The sequence below is a fragment of the Protopterus annectens genome, chromosome 17.part0 (genome assembly GCF_019279795.1).
Source record: "Protopterus annectens isolate FY-2018-M chromosome 17.part0, PAN1.0, whole genome shotgun sequence".
Taxonomy (NCBI): domain Eukaryota; kingdom Metazoa; phylum Chordata; order Ceratodontiformes; family Protopteridae; genus Protopterus; species Protopterus annectens.
The window spans coordinates 787,529,954-787,557,024 of record NC_056751.1 but is presented as its reverse complement, the minus strand read 5'-3'; the positions used below and the strand labels follow the sequence as shown (position 1 = coordinate 787,557,024).

General features: G+C 43.6%; 1 protein-coding gene across 3 annotated transcripts in view; it reads left to right on the top strand.

Moving 5' to 3' along the window:
* The window catches only part of LOC122791341, an 829,676-nt gene that overhangs the window by 739,909 nt on the left and 62,696 nt on the right, over positions 1–27,071 (top strand). Inside the window, exon 5 of one of the 3 annotated variants that reach the window (XM_044059056.1) lies at positions 6,177–6,247. The exons of 1 other annotated variant lie outside the window; for it this stretch is intronic. In XM_044059056.1, coding sequence (XP_043914991.1) covers positions 6,177–6,217 — 41 coding nt within the window. In that variant the 3' untranslated portion in view covers positions 6,218–6,247. Of the gene's footprint in view, positions 1–6,176; positions 6,272–27,071 lie in introns of all 3 variants that reach the window. One more of the 3 variants, XR_006363140.1, reaches the window with a different exon arrangement.

Sequence of the window (27,071 nt, the reverse complement as noted above, 5' to 3'; positions counted from 1 at the left end):
AGGACAGTGTATTCAGGGCAAATGGTCTGCAGACCAAAGGCATCTACATATCAATCAAAAAGAGATGCTAGCTGTACAAAATGCCCTAATAGCTTTCAAGGACCTCCTACATCTAGGACAACTCCTAATAAAGATGGACAACACCACAGTGATGTGGTACATAAACAAGCAAGGGGGCACACACTCCTACCCCCTATGCAGACAAGCAATGACCTTGTGGAACACAGCACTGACCTACCAAGTTCAACTACAAGTACAATTCCTGCCAGGAAAGAAAAACACATTGGCAGACGATCTAAGCAGAAACATCATAGATCCTCACAAGTGGAAACTAGATCCACAAGTATTCGCAATGATAACTCAAAAATGGGGGAGCCCAAACATAGATCTGTTTGCTTCCCCCCAAAACTACCAACTACGGAAATTCTGCACAAGGACATACCACACACTAGCTTGGAAAGTGGACGCCCTCTCATTCAGTTGGAAAACATTGGCAGTGTATGCCTTTCCTCCACTGCCTCTTCTGGCAAAGGTGCTGCTGAAAGCCAGATTAGAGAGGCCACAAATGATACTCATTGCTCCAGACTGGCCACGCCAACACTGGTATCCAATACTAAGGAACATGGCTCAAGGCCCACCATGGATTTTACCTACAATTCCTCACCTGCTTACTCAGCAAAACAATCAGATTCTACACAGCCAGCTCAAGACTTTAAATCTGGCTGCATGGCAAATTGCCTAAACAACCAGTCAACACTTTTCTCTAAAGCTGTGATGGACGTCATTCTGGAGGCCAGGAGGCCCAGCACCAGGAAAGTCTATTCAGACAAATGGAAAAGATTCTGCGCCTGGAACCAGGCTAAAGGCCAAAATTCCCTTGTACCAAATATTCCTCAGATTCTTCAATATTTAACTGAGATGTTGCACAAAGGACTTTCCTTCTCATCTATTAAGATCCACGCTTCAGCTATTTCAGCTCAATACAACACGGATCCTCCTATATTTTCACATCCATTACTAAGACAGTTCCTCAGAGGGGCTAAGAACATAAGACCGCCCCGGAGAGCACCAACACCAACTTGGGATCTCAACTTTGTTTTGGAAAAACTTACACTACCGCCCTTTGAACCAGCTTTCACAGCTGATCTACAGTTCCTATCATGGAAAATTGCCCTGCTGCTAGCAATAACTTCAGCACGAAGAGTCTCAGAGCTACAAGCACTAATGGCAGTGGAGCCTTTCATCATTTTTCATCAAGGCAGAGTCTCTTTATGAACTAAAGCTTCCTTTATGCCAAAGGTGGTATCCAGTGTGGCCCTAAACCAAACCATTCATTTACCCACCTTTTATCCAGACTCCCAGAACAAAGGGGAAAGGCTCCTACACTCTTTGGACATTCACAGGCAATTACGTTACTACTTGGATAAAACTAAGGCTTTCAGAAAATCTGACCAGCTCTTTGTATCCTATGCTGCCGGATCAAAAACAGACCATTTCAAAATGGATAGGACATTGTATCCATTTCTGCTACACACACCATGGGAAATCTGTGCCTGGTAACATCAGGCCCCATTCCACCAGGGCTACAGCAACATCAACAGCCTTCCTCAGAGGGGTACCAACCAAGGATATTTTGGAGGCTGCAACTTGGAGTTCAGTGCACACCTTCACCAAGCACTATCACTTACCTCTATACTCTAAAACCAGAGCTAGCTTTGCCACTGCAGTTCTGCAAGGCCTACTAGCCTCACCAAACCCTGTTTAGTTCCACCACCCATCCTTAGCTTTGGGATTCAACCCAAGTGTGATGACTGCAGCAGTGTAACACGATGAACATAGTACAGTTTTGTACCTACCATAAATGTAGATGTTCGAGTGTTCACACTGCTGCAGTCCAGGTTACCCTCCCTCCATCACCTCTGAACTAGCTGGAGTTATCTATACCTTTCTATCCTATAAAACCTTTGTGGTGTATTTGCTTGTAACTGAAGGAATTGTTTTATTTTTATATGTATATTTTTTATTAGCAATATGTATTGCCTACCTATTGGGGGCACCTGACATCTGGGGCAAGAAAAACTGAAGAAAATGGCGTTGGATGCATCTTATATATCCTGGCGCACTGACGTCAGGGAAGAAGCGACAGCAACCAATGCCAGACGAAGACTTTGGAGCTCTGGCCGACTGCAGGACTGCCTGATGGCAGGATAACCCATGTGTGATGACTGCAGCAGTGTGAACACTCAGACATCTACATTTATGGTAGGTACAAAACTGTACTGTTTTTGCTTTGAATACTGGTTGTCATCCAAATGAGGTGTCGACTAAATGAATGTCGATCAAATGGTCTGTCGATCTTATGAAGTAGACATATATATATATATATATATATATATATATATATATATATATATATATATATATATAAAATGTGTGTGTGTGTAGATTATATATATATATATATATATATATATATATATATATATATATATATATGTATATAAAATGTGTGTGTGTGTGTGTGTGTGTATGTGTATATATATATATATATATATATATATATATATAGAGTTACATTTCAAAACATCTAAAACCCATAACATCGAGACCATAACATCTAAAATTCATAACAGCTAAAACTCATAATATCAGATTTCATAGCATTTAAAATGTATAATATGTAATAGTGTATCATCAAACATGTAAGTGTTATAGTTTATTCTGTTTATCTTGTGGTATCACTATGAGATGTTGTAGTTTTTATTTCTATAGTTGTTATTTATATAGTGTAGGAGTTTATACTATTCATATAGTGTTTATTTTGCCACTCTGCATGTGTTTTTTAGGCCATACAGGTAAGTGATATAGACATTATGTGTACATTCTTTATGGTTATCATGATACAGTGGGGTTAGGAAATTAACTTTTTCCCACTGTAGTGCGATCTCAGAGTTGGTAATATTTAATTTACTGGGGGAGGGGGGGCAGAGCAGGTGATTTGTAGTGTTCAGTGTTATGGTGCACATTTTCGATGTTATGGGTTTTAGATGTTATGGTTTAGATGTTATGGGTTTTAGATGTTTTGAAGTGGGGCTCAGAGGGATTAAACTTATCAGTCACAGCATGAAGCTATGGGAAAGAGTAGTGGAAGCTAGGTTAAGAAGGGAAGTGATGATTAGTGATCAGCAGTATGGTTTCATGCCAGGAAAGAACAGTACAGATGCAATGTTTTCTCTGAGAGTGTTGATGGAGAAGTACAGAGAAGGTCAGAAGGAGTTGCATTGTGTCTTTGTGGATTTAGAGAAAGCATATGACAGGGTGCCTAAAGAGGAGTTGTGGTATTGTATGAGAAATTCGGGAGGGTCAGAGAAGTATGTAAGAGTGGTACAGGATATGTACGAGGGTAGTGTGATAGCGGTGAGGTCTGCAGTGGGAGTGACGGATGCATTTAAGGTGGAGGTGGGATTACATCAAGGATCAGCTCTGAGCCTTTTCTTATTTGTAATGGTGATGGACAGGTTGACAATTGACAAACGAGATCAGACAGGAGTCCCTGTGGACAATGATGTTTGCAGATGACATTGTGATCTGTAGTGAGAGTAGGGAACAGGTGGAGGAGACCCTGGAGAGGTGGAGATATGCTCTAGAGAGAAGAGGAATGAAGGTCAGCAGGACTAAGACAGAATATATGTGTGTGAATGAGAGGGAGGACAGAGGAATGCTGAACATGCAGGTAGTAGAGTTGGGGAAGGTGGATGAGTTTAAGTACTTGGGATCAACAGTTCAGAGTAGCGCTGAGTGTAGAAGAGAGGTGAAGAAGAGAGTACAGGCAGGATGGAGTGGGTGGAGAAGAGTGTCAGGAGTGATTTGTGACAGACGAGTACCAGTAAGAGTGAAAGGGAAGGTCTACAAGAGGGTAGTGAGACCAGCTATGTTATATGGGTTGGAGACAGTGGCACTGACAAAAAGGCAGGAGTCAGAGCTTAACGTGGCAGAGTTGAAGATCACAAACTCACTGAAGCAAAAAAACAAAAAGAAATATCTCAATCCACGAGACCCTTGTCGGCAATAATTCAGCACAAAAAGTCCAAAACGCGTTTTTTATTTGTAATAGACACAAAGCGTTTTCACCACAGTATACTGTGGCTTCATCAGAGGAATACATCACCAGGAGAAACACTCCTTAAAAATGTTTAAAATCAGGAAGTGACATCTTTACTATTTCCTGAAAGCAAGAATCACAATAAATTCTTTATAATCAATAATTATTAAACAACCAGCACTCTCTCGGGTTAATACATATCAAGAAGATGTCAAAAAGTTTTATTCAATCAGTTCTTCTCCCCTACCTCACAAAGGAAGTGAGAGGCTATAAGTATTCTATATATAATGTGAGATAACGTGATGTACTACAAGTCATACCAATAACTAACATTATAAAAATTGTAAAAAATAATAAAGTATGAAAGGTGTAATTACATTCTTTACAAATAAGTCCATTATTACCAAGGTGCGCCTATCTTAGGTAACTCCTTAATTTCAACACTGGAGTGATATTACAATTAATATTAAGGCCAGGATGCCTAAAAGCGTCTAGACGCAACTGCCATTCTAGTTCTCGATTCTCAAGAATTAATGAGAATGGCCCACCCCTAACTTTTTATTGTGATTCTTATTCTATTGTTTTAGTAGACTGAATGTTCATATATTGTTTTATTTGCTGGCTTGTTTTATAATTTATTTTTTTGTATGGGTGCGTTTGCACCGATTTTATTATATGTGTTGGTGATTTGTACACCAGCTTGCTTTCAGGAAATAGTAAAGATGTCACTTCCTGATTTTAAACATTTTTAAGGAGTGTTTCTCCTGGTGATGTATTCCTCTGATGAAGCCACAGTATACTGTGGTGAAAACGCTTTGTGTCTATTACAAATAAAAAACGCGTTTAGGACTTTTTGTGCTGAATTATTGCCGACAAGGGTCTCGTGGATTGAGATATTTCGCAGAGTTGAAGATGTTAAGATTTGCACTGGGTGTGATGAGAATGGACAGGATTAGGAATAAGTATATTAGAGGGTCAGCACAGGTTGGAAGGTTTGGAGACAAAGCCAGAGAGGCAAGATTACGTTGGTTTGGACATGTGCTGAGGAGGGATGCAGAGTATATTGGGAAAAAGATGCTAAGGATGAAGCTGCCAGGTAACAGGAAAAGAGGGAGGCCTAAGATAAGGTTTATGGATGTGGTGAGAGAGGACATGCAGGTGGTTGGTGTTACAGAGCAAGATGCAGAGGACAGGAAGAAATGTAAACAGTTGATCAAGATGTTTTGAAGTGGGACTAATATATATATATATATATATATATATATATATATATATATATATATATAATATATATATATAGTTTATGTATTTCTATTTTCTCTGCAAACTCGATCTGAGGTAATTGAGAGAGAGGGATTCTGGGTAGAGGTGAAGCTCGAGAGGCTGGTGTGAGCTGTAGTAACAGCTGAGTTGGTTCTGATATTGGAACCGAACCTATCTGTTAAGGATAAATGAAGATAGATGACACAGAAGGAACGTTATGGTAAGTACATAACGTTATGGTCAGTACATAACTTCTTTTTTTCATGATCTTCTACAAGAATTGCAACCAGTACTTTGACATGTACCATGAACGTACTCCCAAATATGTACAATGTTTGCTTTTCTGTTTCATTTTTTTTGTTTTCTGACTTTTGATGTTACAACAAAGAAGAACCTTATAAAACTGTAGACAGAAGATGTTCCTCGATGAACAGTTTAACTCGGTCTGCTTCATTTTTTCACAAGATAAGTTTTAAAATTTATGTCTCTTCCATGGATGCAATATGATAGGTTTTCAAATTCTAACTTAACATTTTTATAAGGTAAATGTCCGGGATACCAGCTATGTAGACATTCCATATTATGTGAACATAAAAAAAAATGCCACACTTTTCTTATCATCCTGTCTTGTACACTTTATAATCACAATTAGTGTTTATATTTCTTTCCATACATAATGCTGATATTTGCAGTCACTAAAGAGGTAACATAAAAAGGAAGCATTTGATTAAACAGGTAACATTAAAAAGTAGGGAGTCAGTTAAGCAGTGATTAACCTATTTAATGATCGCTGTCTTCATTTTTTCTCTAGCTGTATCTTCACTTAAACATGCAGAGAATTGTGAAGAATAATTTCGTGAAATAGTCTATGCTGATTTAAAGGTGTGCATTCATAAGAAATCTGAGGTCAGTATTCTGCTGAAAAGTATATACGTGTCTTTAAAAAAATAACTTTTATTTAAAAGATTTCAATGCTTGCTCAAGTAACACAGTGATTGTCACCAACACCTGCGTTGTAAGAAATGACTATTCAAAGTAGCTTGTAATGGTCTTTCTTCACTGCTTATATTACCCAGAGGAACATCAACTTAAAAGAAAGTAACTATGGCATTGAATTAAACTTCGCTATGTAACGACATTTGTGTTATGTAATGAAGTCTACTTAATAATGAAACATTTAAATGCTAGTTAGACCAGACCAGTCATTATCATTTCTATACCTGATACTAAAATGAAGCAGGTCAGCAGCTGCATTTAAACAGAAATCAACGTGACTTCCAAAAAAGTATTGTGACTGTCATTTCCCTTCTGTTGCAAAGTGAAGAAATGTTAAGCAGAAACCTGTCATTAAATTAAAACACAATATCCCTACTAATAGCAACATAAATATTCTCTTAGAATTTCCAGTTTTAGTAGATCTTCTCCGCAAATACTATAAAGCCAGCTGTCTGCTGTACAAAAACCTGCATGCCAGTTCTAGTTGCACTCATGCTGATTTAGATACATTCTGTGGCATTTTCTAATGTAAAGCCTGGTGAAACAGCAAACTAGTGTTTCCCAGAAACTCCTGTTTTGAAGAAAGATATCAGCAGAGAAATATTCCATTAAAATCCATGGTATGGGGCCCACCGGAATGTGCATGCCAATACCAGTGTTATATTGGCCTTGGGTGTATCACCAAATATCCTGGACATAAGGATAGTCCCAACACTTGTGTTAGATGTCATTTTGTAGGGAGTGCAGGCAGGGCAATGCTGATTAGTGCTGTTAGATGTCATTCCGTAAGGAGTGCAGGCAGAGAAGTGCTGAATAGCGCTGTTAGGGGTCATTCCATAGGAAATGCAGGCAGGGCAGCACTGATTAGCACTGTTAGGTGTCATTCCATTGGGAATGCAGGCAGAGCAGTGCTGATTAGTGCTGTTAGATGTCATTCCATTGGGAATGCAGGCAGAGCAGTGCTGATTAGTGCTGTTAGATGTCATTCCGTAGGGAGTGCAGGCAGGGCAATGCTGAGGAACATCAACTTAAAAGAAAGTAACTATGGCATTGAATTAAACTTCGCTATGTAACGACATTTGTGTTATGTAATGAAGTCTACTTAATAATGAAACATTTAAATGCTAGTTAGACCAGACCAGTCATTATCATTTCTATACCTGATACTAAAATGAAGCAGGTCAGCAGCTGCATTTAAACAGAAATCAACGTGACTTCCAAAAAAGTATTGTGACTGTCATTTCCCTTCTGTTGCAAAGTGAAGAAATGTTAAGCAGAAACCTGTCATTAAATTAAAACACAATATCCCTACTAATAGCAACATAAATATTCTCTTAGAATTTCCAGTTTTAGTAGATCTTCTCCGCAAATACTATAAAGCCAGCTGTCTGCTGTACAAAAACCTGCATGCCAGTTCTAGTTGCACTCATGCTGGTATGCAGGAATGTAAGGTAAGGTGAGTGCTTTATTTGGGTTTAGTGGATACACAAGCCATCCACTACTCTAGAGGGTGAGGGGTGGACAACTGACATTCTTTTGGACCAAACTGGTGCACGCACATGTTGTTTGGCTATATGAATGCCAGTCAGAAAGCAGGTGATACTTTTTGTGTATGTATAATTTGATATTTCCTTAAGTCATCAACACCTTTCTAGTATTTTTATTTCATTCACCCCAACAAAATATGTAATTGTCATGAGGACAGCAAACAGTGACAACATACTCAACATAATATTGCATAAACATATATTTCTTGCATCAAAACAACTGTTACAATTATATATAACTATGCATCTATACATAGATAGTCGTGTGAGGTCAAAACCTAGTGCAATTACTAAGTAGTTGTCAAACACAACATTTTAAGCATACAGCTTGCCCCATAATCATTAATATTTCGAAATACAGTTTGGTATATTGACTTGTTTGGAGACAGGTAGCAAACTCCCATGATCTGGGAATAGCAGTCTGGAATATTTCACTATAACTCTTTAGAAATCTGATTTAGATACATTCTGTGGCATTTTCTAATGTAAAGCCTGGTGAAACAGCAAACTAGTGTTTCCCAGAAACTCCTGTTTTGAAGAAAGATATCAGCAGAGAAATATTCCATTAAAATCCATGGTATGGGGCCCACCGGAATGTGCATGCCAGTACCAGTGTTATATTGACCTTGGGTGTATCACCAAATATCCTGGACATATGGATAGTCCCAACACTTGTGTTAGATGTCATTCTGTAGGGAGTGCAGGCAGGGCAATGCTGATTAATGCTGTTAGATGTAATTCCGTAGGGAGTGCAGGCAGAGCAGTGCTGAATAGCGCTTAGGTGTCATTCCATAGGAAATGCAGGCAGGGCAGTACTGATTAGCACTGTTAGGTGTCATTCCATTGGGAATGCAGGCAGAGCAGTGCTGATTAGTGCTGTTAGATGTCATTCCATAGGGAGTGCAGGCAGAACAGTGCTGATTAGTGCTGTTAGATGTCATTCCGTAGGGAGTGCAGGCAGAGCAGTGGTGATTAGTGGTGTTAGATGTCATTCCGTAGGGAGTGCAGGCAGGGCAATGCTGATTAGTGCTGTTAGATGTCATTCTGTAGGGAGTGCAGGCAGAGCAGTGCTGATTAGTGCTGTTAGATGTCATTCTGTAGGGGGTGCAGGCAGAGCAGTGCTGATTAGTGCTGTTAGATGTCATTCCGTAGGGAGTGCAGGCAGAGCAGTGCTGATTAGTGCTATTAGATGTCATTCTGTAGGGAGTGCAAGCAGAGCAGTGCTAATTAGTTCTGTTAGATGTCATTCTGTAGGGAGTGCAGGCAGAGCAGTGTTGATTCATGCTATTAGATGTCATTCCATAGGGGGTGCAGGCAGAGCAGTGCTGATTAGTGCTGTTAGATGTCATTCCATAGGGAGTGCAGGCAGAGCAGTGCTGATTAGTGCTGTTAGATGTCATTCTGTAGGAAGTGCAGGCAGAGCATTGCTGATTAGTGCTATTAGATGCCATTCCATAAGGGGTGCAGGCAGAGCAGTGCTATTATATGTCATTCCAAAGGGGGTGCAGGCAGAGCAGTGCTGATTAGCGCTGTTAGATGTCATTCTGTTGGGAGTGCAGGCAGAGCAATGCTGATTAGTGCTGTTAGATGCCATTCCGTAGGGAGTGCAGGCAGAGCAGTGCTGATTGGTGCTATTAGATGTCATTCTGTAGGGAGTGTAGGCAGAGCAGTGCTGATTACTGCTATTAGGTGTCATTTCATAGGGAGTACAGGCAGAGCAGTGCTGAGTAGCCCTGTTAGGTGTCATTCCATAGGGAGTGCAGGCTGAGCAGTGCTGATTAGTGCTGTTAGACGTCATTCCATAGAGAGTACAGGCAGAGCAGTGCTGATTAGTGCTGTTAGATGTCATTCCATGTGGAGTGCAGGCAGACCAGTGCCGATTAGTGCTGTTAGATGTCATTCCATAGGGAGTGCAGGCAGATCAGTGCTGATTAGTGCTATTGGATGTCATTCCGTAGGGAGTGCAGGCAGAACAGTGCTGATTAGCGCTGTTAGGTGTCATTTTGTAGGGAATGCAGGCAGAGCAGTGCTGATTAGCGCTTTTAGGTGTCATTCTGTAGGGAGTGCAGGCAGAGCAGTGCTGATTAGCGCTGTTGGATATCATTCCGTAGGGAGTGCAGGCAGAGCAGTGCTGATTAGCGCTGTTAGATGTCATTCCGTAGGTAGTGCAGGCAGAGCAGTGTTGATTATTGCTGTTAGATGTCATTCTGTAGGGAGTGCAGGCAGAGCACTGCAAATTAGCACTGTTAGGTGTCATTCCGTAGGGAGTGCAGGCAGAGCAGTGCTGATTAGTGCAGTTAGATGTCATTCCGTAGGGAGTTCATGCAGAGCAGTGCTGATTAGTACTGTTAGATGTCATTCTGTAGGGAGTACAGACACAGCAGTGCTGATTAGTGCTGTTAGATGTTCTGTAGGGAGCGCAGGCAGAGCAGTGCTGATTAGCGCTGTTAGATGTCATTCCGTAGGTAGTGCAGGCAGAGCGGTGTTGATTATTGCTGTTAGATGTCATTCTGTAGGGAGTGCAGGCAGAGCAGTGCTGATTAGTGCTGTTAGATGTCATTCCGTAGGGAGTGCAGGCAGGGCAATGCTGAGGAACATCAACTTAAAAGAAAGTAACTATGGCATTGAATTAAACTTCGCTATGTAACGACATTTGTGTTATGTAATGAAGTCTACTTAATAATGAAACATTTAAATGCTAGTTAGACCAGACCAGTCATTATCATTTCTATACCTGATACTAAAATGAAGCAGGTCAGCAGCTGCATTTAAACAGAAATCAACGTGACTTCCAAAAAAGTATTGTGACTGTCATTTCCCTTCTGTTGCAAAGTGAAGAAATGTTAAGCAGAAACCTGTCATTAAATTAAAACACAATATCCCTACTAATAGCAACATAAATATTCTCTTAGAATTTCCAGTTTTAGTAGATCTTCTCCGCAAATACTATAAAGCCAGCTGTCTGCTGTACAAAAACCTGCATGCCAGTTCTAGTTGCACTCATGCTGGTATGCAGGAATGTAAGGTAAGGTGAGTGCTTTATTTGGGTTTAGTGGATACACAAGCCATCCACTACTCTAGAGGGTGAGGGGTGGACAACTGACATTCTTTTGGACCAAACTGGTGCACGCACATGTTGTTTGGCTATATGAATGCCAGTCAGAAAGCAGGTGATACTTTTTGTGTATGTATAATTTGATATTTCCTTAAGTCATCAACACCTTTCTAGTATTTTTATTTCATTCACCCCAACAAAATATGTAATTGTCATGAGGACAGCAAACAGTGACAACATACTCAACATAATATTGCATAAACATATATTTCTTGCATCAAAACAACTGTTACAATTATATATAACTATGCATCTATACATAGATAGTCGTGTGAGGTCAAAACCTAGTGCAATTACTAAGTAGTTGTCAAACACAACATTTTAAGCATACAGCTTGCCCCATAATCATTAATATTTCGAAATACAGTTTGGTATATTGACTTGTTTGGAGACAGGTAGCAAACTCCCATGATCTGGGAATAGCAGTCTGGAATATTTCACTATAACTCTTTAGAAATCTGATTTAGATACATTCTGTGGCATTTTCTAATGTAAAGCCTGGTGAAACAGCAAACTAGTGTTTCCCAGAAACTCCTGTTTTGAAGAAAGATATCAGCAGAGAAATATTCCATTAAAATCCATGGTATGGGGCCCACCGGAATGTGCATGCCAATACCAGTGTTATATTGACCTTGGGTGTATCACCAAATATCCTGGACATATGGATAGTCCCAACACTTGTGTTAGATGTCATTCTGTAGGGAGTGCAGGCAGGGCAATGCTGATTAATGCTGTTAGATGTAATTCCGTAGGGAGTGCAGGCAGAGCAGTGCTGAATAGCGCTTAGGTGTCATTCCATAGGAAATGCAGGCAGGGCAGTACTGATTAGCACTGTTAGATGTCATTCCATTGGGAATGCAGGCAGAGCAGTGCTGATTAGTGCTGTTAGATGTCATTCCATAGGGAGTGCAGGCAGAACAGTGCTGATTAGTGCTGTTAGATGTCATTCCGCAGGGAGTGCAGGCAGAGCAGTGGTGATTAGTGGTGTTAGATGTCATTCCGTAGGGAGTGCAGGCAGGGCAATGCTGATTAGTGCTGTTAGATGTCATTCCGTAGGGAGTGCAGGCAGAGCAGTGCTGATTAGTGCTGTTAGATGTCATTCTGTAGGGGGTGCAGGCAGAGCAGTGCTGATTAGTGCTGTTAGATGTCATTCCGTAGGGAGTGCAGGCAGAGCAGTGCTGATTAGTGCTATTAGATGTCATTATGTAGGGAGTGCAAGCAGAGCAGTGCTAATTAGTTCTGTTAGATGTCATTCTGTAGGGAGTGCAGGCAGAGCAGTGTTGATTCATGCTATTAGATGTCATTCCATAGGGGGTGCAGGCAGAGCAGTGCTGATTAGTGCTGTTAGATGTCATTCCATAGGGAGTGCAGGCAGAGCAGTGCTGATTAGTGCTGTTAGATGTCATTCTGTAGGAAGTGCAGGCAGAGCATTGCTGATTAGTGCTATTAGATGCCATTCCATAAGGGGTGCAGGCAGAGCAGTGCTATTATATGTCATTCCAAAGGGGGTGCAGGCAGAGCAGTGCTGATTAGCGCTGTTAGATGTCATTCTGTTGGGAGTGCAGGCAGAGCAATGCTGATTAGTGCTGTTAGATGCCATTCGTAGGAGTGCAGGCAGAGCAGTGCTGATTGGTGCTATTAGATGTCATTCTGTAGGGAGTGTAGGCAGAGCAGTGCTGATTACTGCTATTAGGTGTCATTTCATAGGAGTACAGGCAGAGCAGTGCTGAGTAGCCCTGTTAGGTGTCATTCCATAGGGAGTGCAGGCTGAGCAGTGCTGATTAGTGCTGTTAGACGTCATTCCATAGAGAGTACAGGCAGAGCAGTGCTGATTAGTGCTGTTAGATGTCATTCCATGTGGAGTGCAGGCAGACCAGTGCCGATTAGTGCTGTTAGATGTCATTCCATAGGGAGTGCAGGCAGATCAGTGCTGATTAGTGCTATTGGATGTCATTCCGTAGGGAGTGCAGGCAGAACAGTGCTGATTAGCGCTGTTAGGTGTCATTTTGTAGGGAATGCAGGCAGAGCAGTGCTGATTAGCGCTTTTAGGTGTCATTCTGTAGGGAGTGCAGGCAGAGCAGTGCTGATTAGCGCTGTTGGATGTCATTCCGTAGGGAGTGCAGGCAGAGCAGTGCTGATTAGCGCTGTTAGATGTCATTCCGTAGGTAGTGCAGGCAGAGCAGTGTTGATTATTGCTGTTAGATGTCATTCTGTAGGGAGTGCAGGTAGAGCACTGCAAATTAGCACTGTTAGGTGTCATTCCGTAGGGAGTGCAGGCAGAGCAGTGCTGATTAGTGCAGTTAGATGTCATTCCGTAGGGAGTTCATGCAGAGCAGTGCTGATTAGTACTGTTAGATGTCATTCTGTAGGGAGTACAGACACAGCAGTGCTGATTAGTGCTGTTAGATGTTCTGTAGGGAGCGCAGGCAGAGCAGTGCTGATTAGCGCTGTTAGATGTCATTCCGTAGGTAGTGCAGGCAGAGCGGTGTTGATTATTGCTGTTAGATGTCATTCTGTAGGGTGTGCAGGCAGAGCAGTGCCAATTAGCACTGTTAGGTGTCATTCCGTAGGGAGTGCAGGCAGAGCAGTGCTGATTAGTGCAGTTAGATGTCATTCCGTAGGGAGTTCATGCAGAGCAGTGCTGATTAGTACTGTTAGATGTCATTCTGTAGGGAGTACAGACACAGCAGTGCTGATTAGTGCTGTTAGATGTTCTGTAGGGAGCGCAGGCAGAGCTGTGCTGATTAGCGCTATTAGATGTCATTCTAAAGGGAGCACAGGCAGAGCAGTGCTGATTAGTGCAGTTAGATGGTATTCCATAAGGAGTGCAGGCAGAGCAGTGCTGATTAGCACTGTCAAGTGTAATTTCATAGGGAGTGCAGGCAGAGCTGTGCTGATTAGTGCTTTTAGATATCATTCCATAAGGAGTGCAGGCAGAGCAGTGCTTAGTGCTGTTAGATGTCATTCCATAGGGAGTGCAGGAAGAGCAGTGCGGATTAGCGCTGTTAGATGTCATTCTGTATGGAGTGCAGGCAGTGCAGTGCTGATTAGTGCTATTAGATGTCACTCCATAGGGAGAGCAGGCAGAGCAGTGCTAATTAGCACTTTTAGGTGTCATTCCGTAGGGAGTGCAGGCAGAGCAGTGCTGATTAGTGCGGTTAGATGTCATTCCGTATGGAGTGCAGGCAGAGCAGTGCCGATTAGTGCTGTTAGATGTCATTCCGTAGGGAGTGCAGGCAGAGCAGTGCTGATTAGTGCTGTTAGATATCATTCCGTAGGGAGTGCAAGCAGAGCAGTGCTGATTAGTGCTGTTAGGTGTCATTCCATTGGGAATGCAGGCAGAGCAGTACTGATTAGTGCTGTTAGATGTTATTCCGTAGGGAGTGCAGGCAGAGCAGTGCTGATTAGTGCTGTTAGATGTCATTCCGTAGGGAGTACAGGCAAAGCAGTGCTGATTAGCACTGTTAGGTGTCATTCCATAGGGAGTGCAGGCAGAGCAGTGCTGATTAGTGCTGTTAGATGTCATTCTGTAGGGAGTGCAGGCAGAGCAGTGCTGATTAGTGCAGTTAGATGGTATTACATAAGGAGTGCAGGCAAAGCAGTGCTGATTAGTGCTGCTAGATGTCATTCCATAGGGAGTGCAGGCAGAGCAGTGCTGATTAGTGCTGTTAGATGTCATTCTGTAGGGAGTGCAGGCAGAGTAGTGCTGATTAGCGCTATTAGATGTCATTCCGTAGGGAATGCAGGCAGAGCATTGCTGATTAGTGCTGTTAGATGGTATTCTGTAGGGAGCGCAGGCAAAGAAGTGCAGATTAGTGCTGTTAGATGTCATTCTGTAGGGAGTGCAGGCAGAGCAGTGCTGATTAGTGCAGTTAGATGGTATTCCATAGGGAGTGCAGGCAGAGCAGTGCTGATTAGTGCTGTTAGATGTCATTCTGTAGGGAGTGCAGGCAGAGCAGTGCTGATTAGTGCTCTTAGATGGTATTCCGTAGGGACCGCAGGCAAAGAAGTGCTGATTAGCGCTGTTAGATGTCATTCTCTAGGGAGTGCAGGCAGAGCAGTGCTCATTAGTGCTGTTAGATGTCATTCTTTTGGGAGGGCAGGCAGAGCAGTGCTGATTAGTGCTGTTAGGTGTCATTCCGTAGGGAGTGCAGGCAGATCAGTGCTGATTAGTGCTATTAGATGTCATTCTGTAGGGAGTGCAGGCAGAGCAGTGCTGATTAGTGCTGTTATATGTCATTCTCTTGGGAGGGCAGGCAGAGCAGTGCTGCTTAGTGCTGTTAGGTGTCATTCCGTCGGGAGTGCAGGCAGATCAGTGCTGATTAGTGCTATTAGATGTCATTCTGTAGGGAGTGCAGCAGGGCAGTGCTGATTAGTGCTGTTAGATGTCATTCTCTTGGGAGGGCAGGCAGAGCAGTGCTGATTAGTGCTGTTAGGTGTCATTCCGTAGGGAGTGCAGGCAGAGCATTGCTGATTAGTGCTGTTAGATGTCATTCTGTAGGGAGTGCAAGCAGAGCAGTGCTGATTAGCACTGTTAGATGTCTTTCTGTAGGGAGTGCAGGCAGAGCAGTGCTGATTAGTGCTGTTAGGTGTCATTCTGTAGGGAGTTCAGGCAGAACAGTGCTGATTAGTGCTGTTAGATGTCATTCCGTAGGGAGTGCAGGCAGAGCAGTGCTGATTAGTACTGTTAGATGTCATTCTGTAGGGGGTGCAGGCAGAGCACTGCTGACTAGTGCTGTTAGATGTCATTCCGTAGGGAGTGCAGGCAGAGCAGTGTTGATTAGTGCAGTTAGATAGTTTTCCATAGGGAGTGCATGCAGAGCAGTGCTGATTAGTGCTGTTAGATGTCATTCTGTAGGGCGTGCAGGCAGAGCAGTGCTGACTAGTGCTGTTAGATGTCATTCCGTAGGGAGTGCAGGCAGAGCAGTGTTGATTAGTGCAGTTAGATGGTATTCCGTAGGGAGTGCAGGCAGAGCAGTGCTGATTAGTGCTGTTAGATGTCATTCTGTAGGGGGTGCAGGCAGAGCAGTGCTGACTAGTGCTGTTAAGTGTCATTCCGTAGGGAGTGCAGGTAGAGCAGTGCTGATTAGTGCTGTTAGATGTCATTCTGTAGGGAGTGCAAGCAGAGCAGTGTTGATTAGTGCTGTTAGATGTCATTCAGTAGGGAGTGCAGGCAGAGCAGTGTTGATTCGTGCTATTAGATGTCATTCCATAAGGGGTGCAGGCAGAGCAGTGCTGATTAGTGCTGTTAGATGTCATTCCGTAGGGAGTGCAGGCAGAGCAGTGGTGATTAGTGCTATGTGTCATTCCATAGGGAGTGCAGGCAGAGCAGTGCTGATTAGTGCTGTTAGATGTCATTCTGTAGGGAGTGCAGGCAGAGCATTGCTGATTAGTGCTATTAGATGTCATTCCATAAGGGGTGCAGGCAGAGCAATGCTATTATATGTCATTCCATAGGGGGTGCAGGCAGAGCAGTGCTGATTAGTGCTGTTAGATGTCATTCTGTTGGGAGTGCAGGCAGAGCAGTGCTGATTAGTGCTATTAGATGCCATTCAATAGGGAGTGCAGGCAGAGCAGTGCTGATTACTGCTATTAGGTGTCATTTCGTAGGGAGTACAGGCAGAGCAGTGCTGAGTAGCCCTGTTAGGTGTCATTCCGTAGGGAGTGCAGGCTGACCAGTGCTGATTAGTGCTGTTAGAAGTCATTCCATAGAGGGTACAGGCAGAGCAGTGCTGATTAGTGCTGTTAGATGTCATTCCGTATGGAGTGCAGGCAGACCAGTGCCGATTAGTGCTGTTAGATGTCATTCCATAGGGAGTGCAGGCAGATCAGTGAGGATTAGTGCTATTGGATGTCATTCCGTAGGGAGTACAGGCAGACCAGTGCTGATTAGCGCTGTTAGGTGTCATTTTGTAGGGAGTACAGGCAGAGCAGTGCTGATTAGCACTTTTAGGTGTCATTCTGTAGGGAGTGCAGGCAGAGCAGTGCTGATTAGCGCTGTTAGATATCATTCCGTAGGGAGTGCGGGCAGAGCAGTGCTGATTAGTGCAGTTAGATGTCATTCCATAGGAAGTTCATGCAGAGCAGTGCTGATTAGTACTGTTAGATGTCATTCTGTAGGGAGTACAGACACAGCAGTGCTGATTAGTGCTGTTAGATGTTCTGTAGGGAGCGCAGGCAGAGCTGTGCTGATTAGCGCTTTTAGATGTCATTCTAAAGGGAGTACATACAGAGCAGTGCTGATTAGTGCAGTTAGATGGTATTCCATAAGGAGTGCAGACAGAACAGTGCTGATTAGCACTGTCAAGTGTAATTTCATAGGGAGTGCAGGCAGAGCAGAGCTGATTAGTGCTTTTAGATGTCATTCCATAAGGAGTGCAGGCAGAGCAGTGCTTAGTGCTGTTAGATGTCATTCCATAGGGAGTGCAGGAAGAGCAGTGCTGATTAGCGCTGTTAGATGTCATTCTGTAGGGATTACAGGCAGTGCAGTGCTGATTAGTGCTATTAGATGTCATTCTACAGGGAGAGTAGGCAGAGCAGTGCTAATTAGCACTTTTAGGTGTCATTCCGTAGGGAGTGCAGGCAGAGCAGTGCTGATTAGTGCGGTTAGATCTCATTCCGTATGGAGTGCAGGCAGAGCAGTGCCGATTAGTGCTGTTAGATGTCATTCCGTAGGAAGTGCAGGCAGAGCAGTGCTGATTAGTGCTGTTAGATATCATTCCGTAGGGAGTGCAAGCAGAGCAGTGCTGATTAGTGCTTTTAGGTGTCATTCCATAGGGAATGCAGGCAGAGCAGTGCTGATTAGTGCTGTTATATGTTATTCCGTAGGGAGTGCAGGCAGATCAGTGCTAATTAGTGCTGTTAGATGTCATTCCATAGGGAGTACAGGCAAAGCAGTGCTGATTAGCACTGTTAGGTGTCATTCCACAGGGAGTGCAGGCAGAGCAGTGCTGATTAGTGCTGTTAGATGTCATTCTTTAAGGAGTGCAGGCAGAGCAGTGCTGATTAGTGCAGTTAGATGGTATTTCATAGGGAGTGCAGGCAGAGCAGTGCTGATTAGTGCTGTTAGATGTCATTCCATAGGGAGTGCAGAAAGAGCAGTGCTGATTAGTGCTGTTAGATGTCATTCTGTAGGGAGTGCAGGCAGAGCAGTGCTGATTAGTGCTATTAGATGTCTTTCCGTAGGGAATGCAGGCAGAACAATACTGATTAGTGCTGTTAGATGTCATTCTGTAGGGAATGCAGGCAGAGCAGTGCTGATTAGTGCTATTAGATGTCATTCCGTAGGGAGTGCAGGCAGAGCAGTGCTGATTAGTGCTGTTAGATGGTATTCTGTAGGGAGAGCAGGCAAAGAAGTGCTGATTAGTGCTGTTAGACGTCATTCTGTAGGGAGTGCAGGCAGAGCAGTGCTGATTAGTGCAGTTAGATGGTATTCCGTAGGGAGCGCAGGCAAAGAAGTGCTGATTAGCGCTGTTAGATGTCATTCTCTAGGGAGTGCAGGCAGAGCAGTGCTGATTAGTGCTGTTATATGTCATTCTTTTGGGAGGGCAGGCAGAGCAGTGCTGATTAGTGCTGTTAGGTGTCATTCCGTAGGGAGTGCAGGCAGATCAGTGCTGATTAGTGCTATTAGATGTCATTCCGTAGGGAGTGCAGGCAGGGCAGTGCTGATTAGTGCTGTTAGATGTCATTCTCTTGGGAGGGCAGGCAGAGCACTGCTGATTAGTACTGTTAGATGTCATTCTGTAGGGAGTGCAGGCATAGCAGTGCTGATTAGTGCTGTTAGGTGTCATTCCGTAGGGAGTGCAGGCAGAGCAGTGCTGATTATTGCTGTTAGATGTCATTCCGTAGGGAGTGCAGGCAGAGCAGTGCTGATTAGCACTGTTAGATGTCTTTCTCTAGGGAGTGCAGGCAGAGCAGTGCTGATTAGTGCTGTTAGATGTCATTCCATAGGGAGTGCAGGCAGACAGGTGCTGATTACTGCAGTTAGATGTCATTCGGTAGGGAGTGTAGGCAGAGCAGTGCTTATTAGTGCTGTTATGTGTCATTCCCTAGGGAGTGCAGGCAGTGCAGTGCTGATTAGTGCTGTTAGATGTCATTCTGTAGGGAGTACAAGCAGAGCAGTGCTGATTAACGCTGTTAGATCTCATTCTGTAGGGAGTGCAGGCAGAGCAGTGCTGATTAGTGCTGTTAGATGTCATGCCATAGGGAGTTCAGGCAGAGCAGTGCTGATCAGTGCAGTTAGATGTCATTCCATAGGGAGTGCAGGCAGAGCAGTGCTGATTAGTGCAGTTAGATTGTATTCCATAGGGAGTGCAGGCAGAGCAGTGCTTATTAGTGATGTTAGATGTCATTCCGTAGGGAGTTCAGGCAGAGCAGTGCTGATTAGTGCTGTTAGATGGTATTCCGTAGGGAGCGCAGGCAAAGAAGTGCTGATTAGTGCTGTTAGATGTCATTCTGTAGGGAGTGCAGGCAGAGAAGTGCTGATTAGTGCTGTTAGATGTCATTCTTTTTGGAGGGCAGGCAGAGCAGTGCTGATTAGTGCTGTTAGGTGTCATTCCGTACGGAGTGCAGGCAGATCAGTGCTGATTATTGCTATTAGATGTCATTCTGTAAGGAGTGCAGGCAGAGCAGTGCTGATTAGTGCTGTTAGATGTCATTTCTTGGGAGGGCAGGCAGAGCAGTGCTGAGTAGTGCTGTTAGGTGTCATTCCACAGGGAGCGCAGGCAGATCAGTGCTGATTAGTGCTATTAGATGTCATTCTGTAGAGAGTGCAGGCAGGGCAGTGCTGATTAGTGCTATTAGATGTCATTCCGTAGGGAGTGCCGGCAGAGCAGTGCTGATTAGTACTGTTAGATGTCTTTCTGTAGGGAGTGCAGGCAGAGCAGTGCTGATTAGCGCTGTTAGATGTCATTCCATAGGGAGTGCAGGCAGAGAGGTGCTGATTACTGCAGTTAGATGTCATTCGGTAGGGAGTGCAGGCAGAGCAGTGCTGATTATTGCTGTTATGTGTCATTCCCTAGGGAGTGCAGGCAGTGCAGTGCTGATTAGTGCTGTTAGATGTTATTCTGTAGGGAGTGCAGGCAGAGCAGTGCTGATTAACGCTGTTAGATTTCATTCTGTAGGGACTGTAGGCAGAGCAGTGCTGATTAGTGCTGTTAGATGTCATTCCATAGGGAGTGCAGGCAGAGCAGTGCTGATTAGTGCTGTTAGATGTCATTCCGTAGGGAGTGCAGGCAGAGCAGTGCTGATTAGTGCTGTTAGATGTCATTCTGTAGGGGGTGCAGGCCGAGCAGTTCTGATTAGTGCTTTTAGATGTTTTGTAGGGAGCGCAGGCAAAGAAATGCTGATTAGCGCTGTTAGATATCATTCTGTAGGGAGTGCAGGCAGAGCAGTGCTGATTAGTGCTGTTAGATGTCATTCTCTTGGGAGGGCAGGCAGAGCAGTGCTGATTATTGCTGTTATGCGTCATTCCGTAGGGAGTGCAGGCAGAGCAATGCTGATTAGTGCTATTAGATGTCATTCCGTAGGGAGTGCAGGCAGATCAGTGCTGATTAGCGCTATTAGATGTCATTCCGTAGGGAGTGCAGGCAGAGCAGTGCTGATTAGCGCTGTTAGATGTCATTCCAAAGGGAGTGCAGGCAGAGCAGTGCTGATTAGCGCTATTAGTTGTCATTCTGTAGGGAGTGCAGGCAGAGCAGTGCTGATTAGCACTGTTAGGTGTCATTCCGTATGGAGTGCAGGCAGAGCACTGCTGATTATTGCTGTTAGATGCCATTCTGTAGAGAGTGCAGGCAGAGAGGTGCTGATTAGTTCAGTTAGATGTCATTTCGTAAGGAGTGCAGGCAGAGCAGTGCTGATTAATGCAGTTAGATGGTATTCTGTAAGGAGTGCAGGCAGAGTAGTGCTGTTTACTGCTATTATATGTCATTCCATAGGGAGTGCAGGTAGAGCAGTGTTGATTAGTGCTGTTAGATGTCATTCCGTAGGGAGTGCAGGCAGAGCAGTGCTGATTAGTGCTGTTATGTGTCATTTCGAACGGAGTGCAGGCAGAGCAGTGCTGATTAGTGCTATTAGGTGTCATTCTGCAGGGAGTGCAGGCAGATCAGTGCTGATTAGTACTGTTAGATGTCATTCAGTAGGGAGTGCAATCAGAGCAGTGCTGAGTAGTGTTAGGTGTCACTCTGTAGAGAGTGCCGGCAGAGCAGTGCTGATTAGTGCTATTATATGTCATTCCGTAGGGAGTGCAGGCAGAGCAGTGCTGATTAGTGCTGTTAGATGTCATTCTGTAGGGAGTGCAGGCAGAGCAGTGCTGATTATGCTATTAGATGTCATTCCATTGGCAGTGCAGGCAGACCAGTGCTGATTAGTGCTATTAGATGTCATTCCATAGGGTGTGCAGGCAGAGCGGTGGTGATTAGTGCTGTTATATGTCATTTTGTAGGGAGTGCAGGCAGAGCAGTGGTGATTAGTGCTGCTAGATGTCATTCTGTAGGGAGTGCAGGCAGAGCAGTGGTGATTAGTGCTGTTAGATGTCATTCTCTTGGGAGTGCAGGTAGAGCAGTGCTGATTAGTGCTGTTAGATGTCATTCCGTAGGGAGTGCAGGCAGGGCAATGTTGATTAGTGCTGTTAGATGTCATTCCATAGGGAGTGCAGGCAGGGCAGAGCTGATTAGTGCTATTATATTTCATTCCATAGGGGGTGCAGGCAGAGCAGTGCTGATTAGTGCTGTTAGATGTCATTCCGTAGGGAGTGCAGGCAGGGCATTGCTGATTATTGCTATTATATGTCATTCCGTAGGGAGTGCAGGCAGAGCAGTGTTGATTAGTGCTATTAGATGTCATTCTCTTGGGAGTGCAGGCAGAGCAGTGCTGATTAGCACTGTTAGGTGTCATTTTGTAGGGAGTGCAGGCAGAGCACTGCTGATTAGTGCTATTAGATGTCATTCGGTAGGGAGTGCAGGCAGAGCAGTGCTGATTAGCGCTGTTAGGTGTAATTTTGTAGGGAGTGCAGGCAGAGCACTGCTGATTAGTGCTATTAGATGTCATTCGGTAGGGAGTGCAGGCAGAGCACTGCTGATTAGTACTGTTAAATGTCATTTCTTAGCGAGTGCAGGCAGAGAGGTGCTGATTAGTGCTGTTAGCTGTTGTTCCATAGGGAGTGCAATCAGAGTAGTGCTGACTAGTGCTGTTAGGTGTCATTCGTTAGGGAGTGCAGGCATAGCAGTGCTGATTAGTGCAGTTAGATGTCATTCCATAGTGAGTGCAGGCAGAGCAGTGCTGATTAGTGCTGGTTTCTTTCTGGAACCTACATGTTTGTTTTAAGTAGTCACTGTAAATTAATTGAATTTAGCAAGCTGTAGGACTTGGTACATATTTTAGGTAGTGTACAGATGAAACTGGTTACCAATTGCTTTGTCTGTGTGTCAGAATAGCAAAGGAATATAACGTGTTTTGCATGACCTTAGCAGTGGAGAGAATCTTATAATCATACATTGCAGCTGGCCACAAAGGGTCATCACCTAAGCTCTCTCTCATACCGAAGATAATTTTGCTTGACAAAGATGGCTGCTGTAGTTTTATAACAGTGTTCAAAGTGGGTAAGACAGCAGGCCTTATACAAATACATTTCAGTAGGTGATGCTTATTTAAATGATACCTTTGCTGTAAGTACTCAAAAAAATGACAGAGCTGAGAATGGCGAGATGGGATCACTCAGTATGTTGGAATATGTTGGGCATCAGAGAAATACCTTTATCCAGTCAACCCTGCCCCCATAACAGCTTGTTCTAAGTAGCCATTTCCAGATTTCCCCATAGGCTTGTTTGTACTCAACAATCCCAGTTGGTGCCTTTCATTTTTCTTGTCACCTCAGTTTCTGAAATATGACAGTCAGTAAGCAGCACCCTAGTAGATGCTTAGGTGCTGTACAATTATACCAACTTGGGACTGTGTACTTATGACTGCCTAAGATTCTAGTCTCAGGAGTTTCTCATAAAGGTAAATCAGGTAGTGAGATGTTTGTGAAGAGGCAGGGCTGCTGCATATTAGTTTAGTCTGTGAAATAAATATTAATGAATGTCAACACATGACAGTTCCATTTGCAGCCCACAAAGAGAGCACACGGCAATGACTTTTGCATACCCCTTTATAGGAATGTACTGATAATGGATAGTTATCTCATTGTATATTACCTTAGTTTAGGTTTTAAATAGGTTGGTATTACTATATAGTATATACTATACATACATCCATAAGTATCTGTCTGTATTATGTATATATGTAGTATATACTGTTTTTTGGGAATAAAGTCCTGGTCCTGTGTCATATAATTTATTTATTTTTATGTATTGGCATTTGCTGACCAGGAAAGCCCACTGGGCCAAGACCCATTTTCAGTTGAGGACGGGGAGAAAAGCTCCACAGTTAACAACAACAATAAAGCAAAAAATGTTTCAGTATCCTTACAGATCTGGGGAGAAAGGCTCCGCAGTTTAAAATAAAACACAAACAAGCATCACAGAAATTACATAATTACCAACAGATGTTATACAGAGTAATGTACAAGCTTCAAACTAACAGGTAACTATATCACAGAAATTTGGTTCATTGTGATGAGGAAGTAATAAGGTGCTCCAGTTACTTGAAGAAGATTGAAATCCGAGGTGTGGAATGGAGGATTTTTGTTTAATAGGTTATATAATTAGGGGGGCTCACATTGTATATTACCTGTGCAGGTTGGATTTTGTAAGAAGTAGTTTTTTAGTGCAGCTTTAAAAGTCTTTAGGGAGTCTAGTTGGGTAATGGTAGAGGGGAGGGTATTCCATAGTTTGGCTATGTTGTAGGAATACAGGCATTGTCCTGCTGTCTTCTTGGGTTTTGCTGTGCTTAGAAGGGTCTTCTCTGAAGAGCAGAGCAAAGATGGGGCTCCCATACATAAGGGATGGGGCTCCCATGCATAAGGGATGGGGCTCCCATACATAAGGGATGGGGCTCCCATACATAAGGGATGGGGCTGAAGTACATAAGGGATGGTGCTCCCATACATAAGGGATGGGGCTCCCATACATAAGGGATGGGGCTCCCATACATAAGGGATGGGGCTGAAGTACATAAGGGATAGTGCTCCCATACATAAGGGATGGGGCTCCCATACATAAGGGATGGGGCTCCCATACATAAGGGATGGGGCTGAAGTACATAAGGGATGGGGCTCCCATACATAAGGGATGGGGCTCCCATACATAAGGGATGGGGCTCCCATACATAAGGGATGGGGCTGAAGTACATAAGGGATGGTGCTCCCATACATAAGGGATGGGGCTCCCATACATAAGGGATGGGGCTCCCATACATAAGGGATGGGGCTGAAGTACATAAGGGATGGTGCTCCCATACATAAGGGATGGGGCTGAAGTACATAAGGGATGGGGCTCCCATACATAAGGGATGGGGCTCCCATACATAAGGGATGGGGCTGAAGTACATAAGGGATGGTGCTCCCATACATAAGGGATGGGGCTCCCATACATAAGGGATGGGGCTCCCATACATAAGGGATGGGGCTCCCATACATAAGGGATGGGGCTGAAGTACATAAGGGATGGTGCTCCCATACATAAGGGATGGGGCTCCCATACATAAGGGATGGGGCTCCCATACATAAGGGATGGGGCTGAAGTGCATAAGGGATGGGGCTCCCATACATAAGGGATGGGGCTCCCATACATAAGGGATGGGGCTCCCATACATAAGGGATGGGGCTGAAGTACATAAGGGATGGGGCTCCCATACATATGGGATGGGGCTCACATGCATAATGGATGGGGCTCCCATACATGAGGGATGGTGCTCCCATGCATGAGGGATGGGGCTCCCATACATAAGGGATGGGGCTCCCATGCATAAGGGATGGGATAAGGAAAGTGTTTGCTACTGTGATCCTAGTTGGATTATCAAGGTAGAGTTTGTGTCAGTATAATTTGCCTAGTTTGAAATGTTTTTTTTTTTTTAAATAAAAGTATTAAAGACTCATATTTGCCAATGCAAAACATATTGTTCTATTAACTGAATTAGAACAATGTTCAAACATTATCCCTGGCATTGGGCCTTTGTTCACTAATTATTTTTGTCTTTGTCCCTAATTCTTCAGCAAGGATGTTGAGAGCTGTAATTCCCAGTCATAAATGTATTAAATCCTCTAGGATAAATGGCCTTGTAACTGTGTCTTTGCCTTTTATCATTAAGGGGTCTATCCACTATTACCTTTGCCTATACTCATAAAACTGCATAGCTACAATATGTACACTTACTACTTTTTGATATGATAGGGTGCAGCAAAGATTTTCCACCTTGTATATGCACTAGATACCACGAAATGGGAGAGCAGCTAGAACAAAAATCAGCTTGACTAAACCCGGTGGAGATATGTATGCATAACCTGGGTCTGACCTTGTAATAGTTAATAGCCCTCCAATGGTCAGAAAGCTCCAATAATTTCATGTATTCGTTGACTATACAAAGGGAATTTGGATGCTTTTCAGCTTTAAGATTCTATCAGTTAGCTAGTGAGTCAATAATCACATTAAAATCACCTGCATGGAACATGGAGGCATTGTTGGGATGGAACTTTGTAACCGTTTCAATAAATTATGCCATAAGTATAGCTGAATCATGATCAGACATGTACAATGCCTCTAAAACAAGTTTATGCTGGTGGCTGGAGACTTGTAAGAGTGCCCATCTCTAAAACAAGTTTATGCTGGTGGCTGGAGACTTGTAAGAGTGCCCATCTCTAAAACAAGTTTATGCTGGTGGCTGGAGACTTGTAAGAGTGCCCATCTCTAAAACAAGTTTATACTGGTGGCTGGAGACTTGTAAGAGTGCCCATCTCTAAAACAAGTTTATGCTGGTTGCTGGAGACTTGTAAGAGTGCCCATCTCCCATTTCCTAATACTGTCTTTTTACTATTTACTATCTACTAACCTCTGATTTTGCTAATGAATATATCAACTCAACTCGTAGAGAAATGGCCTAAACTAAGGTACCCCAGACCTTATGCAAACCCCACCAAACATCTGGCATTACGCCCTGCAACTCTCACCTCTTGAAGTAAAACAGAATTAAGCATATACCAAAAAATCAACAGCATTGTATTTAATCAGTTCAGTTTTTCTCCTTGGGGTACTAATCCAAGCAGTCTGTTAATGTAGTGAGTAGTTGATTGGAAATAATGTCATTAATCAGACTAGCCATAAGGGTGTGTGTGTGTGTGCGTGTGCACGCGAGTGAGCGCGTGTGCATGTGTGTGTGTATGTGTGTGTGCGCGTGCGAGCACATGCGCATGCACGTGTGCGCGCAAGCACATCTGCGCGTGTGTGCGTGTGCACATGCACATGCATGTCTGTGTGTGTCTGTGTGTGCACGTGTGTGTCTGTGTGTGTGCGTGCATGTGTGGGTGGACGTATGCGTGTGTGTATGTCTATGTGTGTGCCTTTATTGAAATTAAAGAGTCAGATTTGAGAGTTGCCAGGGGGAGAGTTCCCTACGCTATAAGTGCCTAATAAACATTCCAACTACTTTAACAATTATTAGTAGGTCCCTCTGTCCTATAAAGGATTAACAGAGTCAAGCAGAGATATGTCAAATTTTAACAGAGTACTCTTTGGACCATCTTTGTTTTGGCTTCTGTTTCTGCATACTTTCCTGAAGTGCTTCCAGTGAAAATGTAGTGTTTTTGTTTTGGTGCAGAGACAACACAAGAAAGGTAAATAATTCACAATGTTAGAATTCAATGATATGCCTCCCATTTTCTATGCACACTGCAAAATAACAGTATGTCATTTTTGATGTATGTAGGTATATCATATAGATGTCTGGAAGCGTTGTACCTTATGCAGAGGGGTGGCTTCAAAGTTTGTCTGTAGCTTCAGTGGTTGACTTTAATTGTTGGTTGTTGTTGGTCAGATGGGCCATCTCGGAGGCATTTGCCCTAATAGTAGCAAAATTCCTGGGTACAGTGGGATTTTTTGATAATAGGTGAGGTTAATGC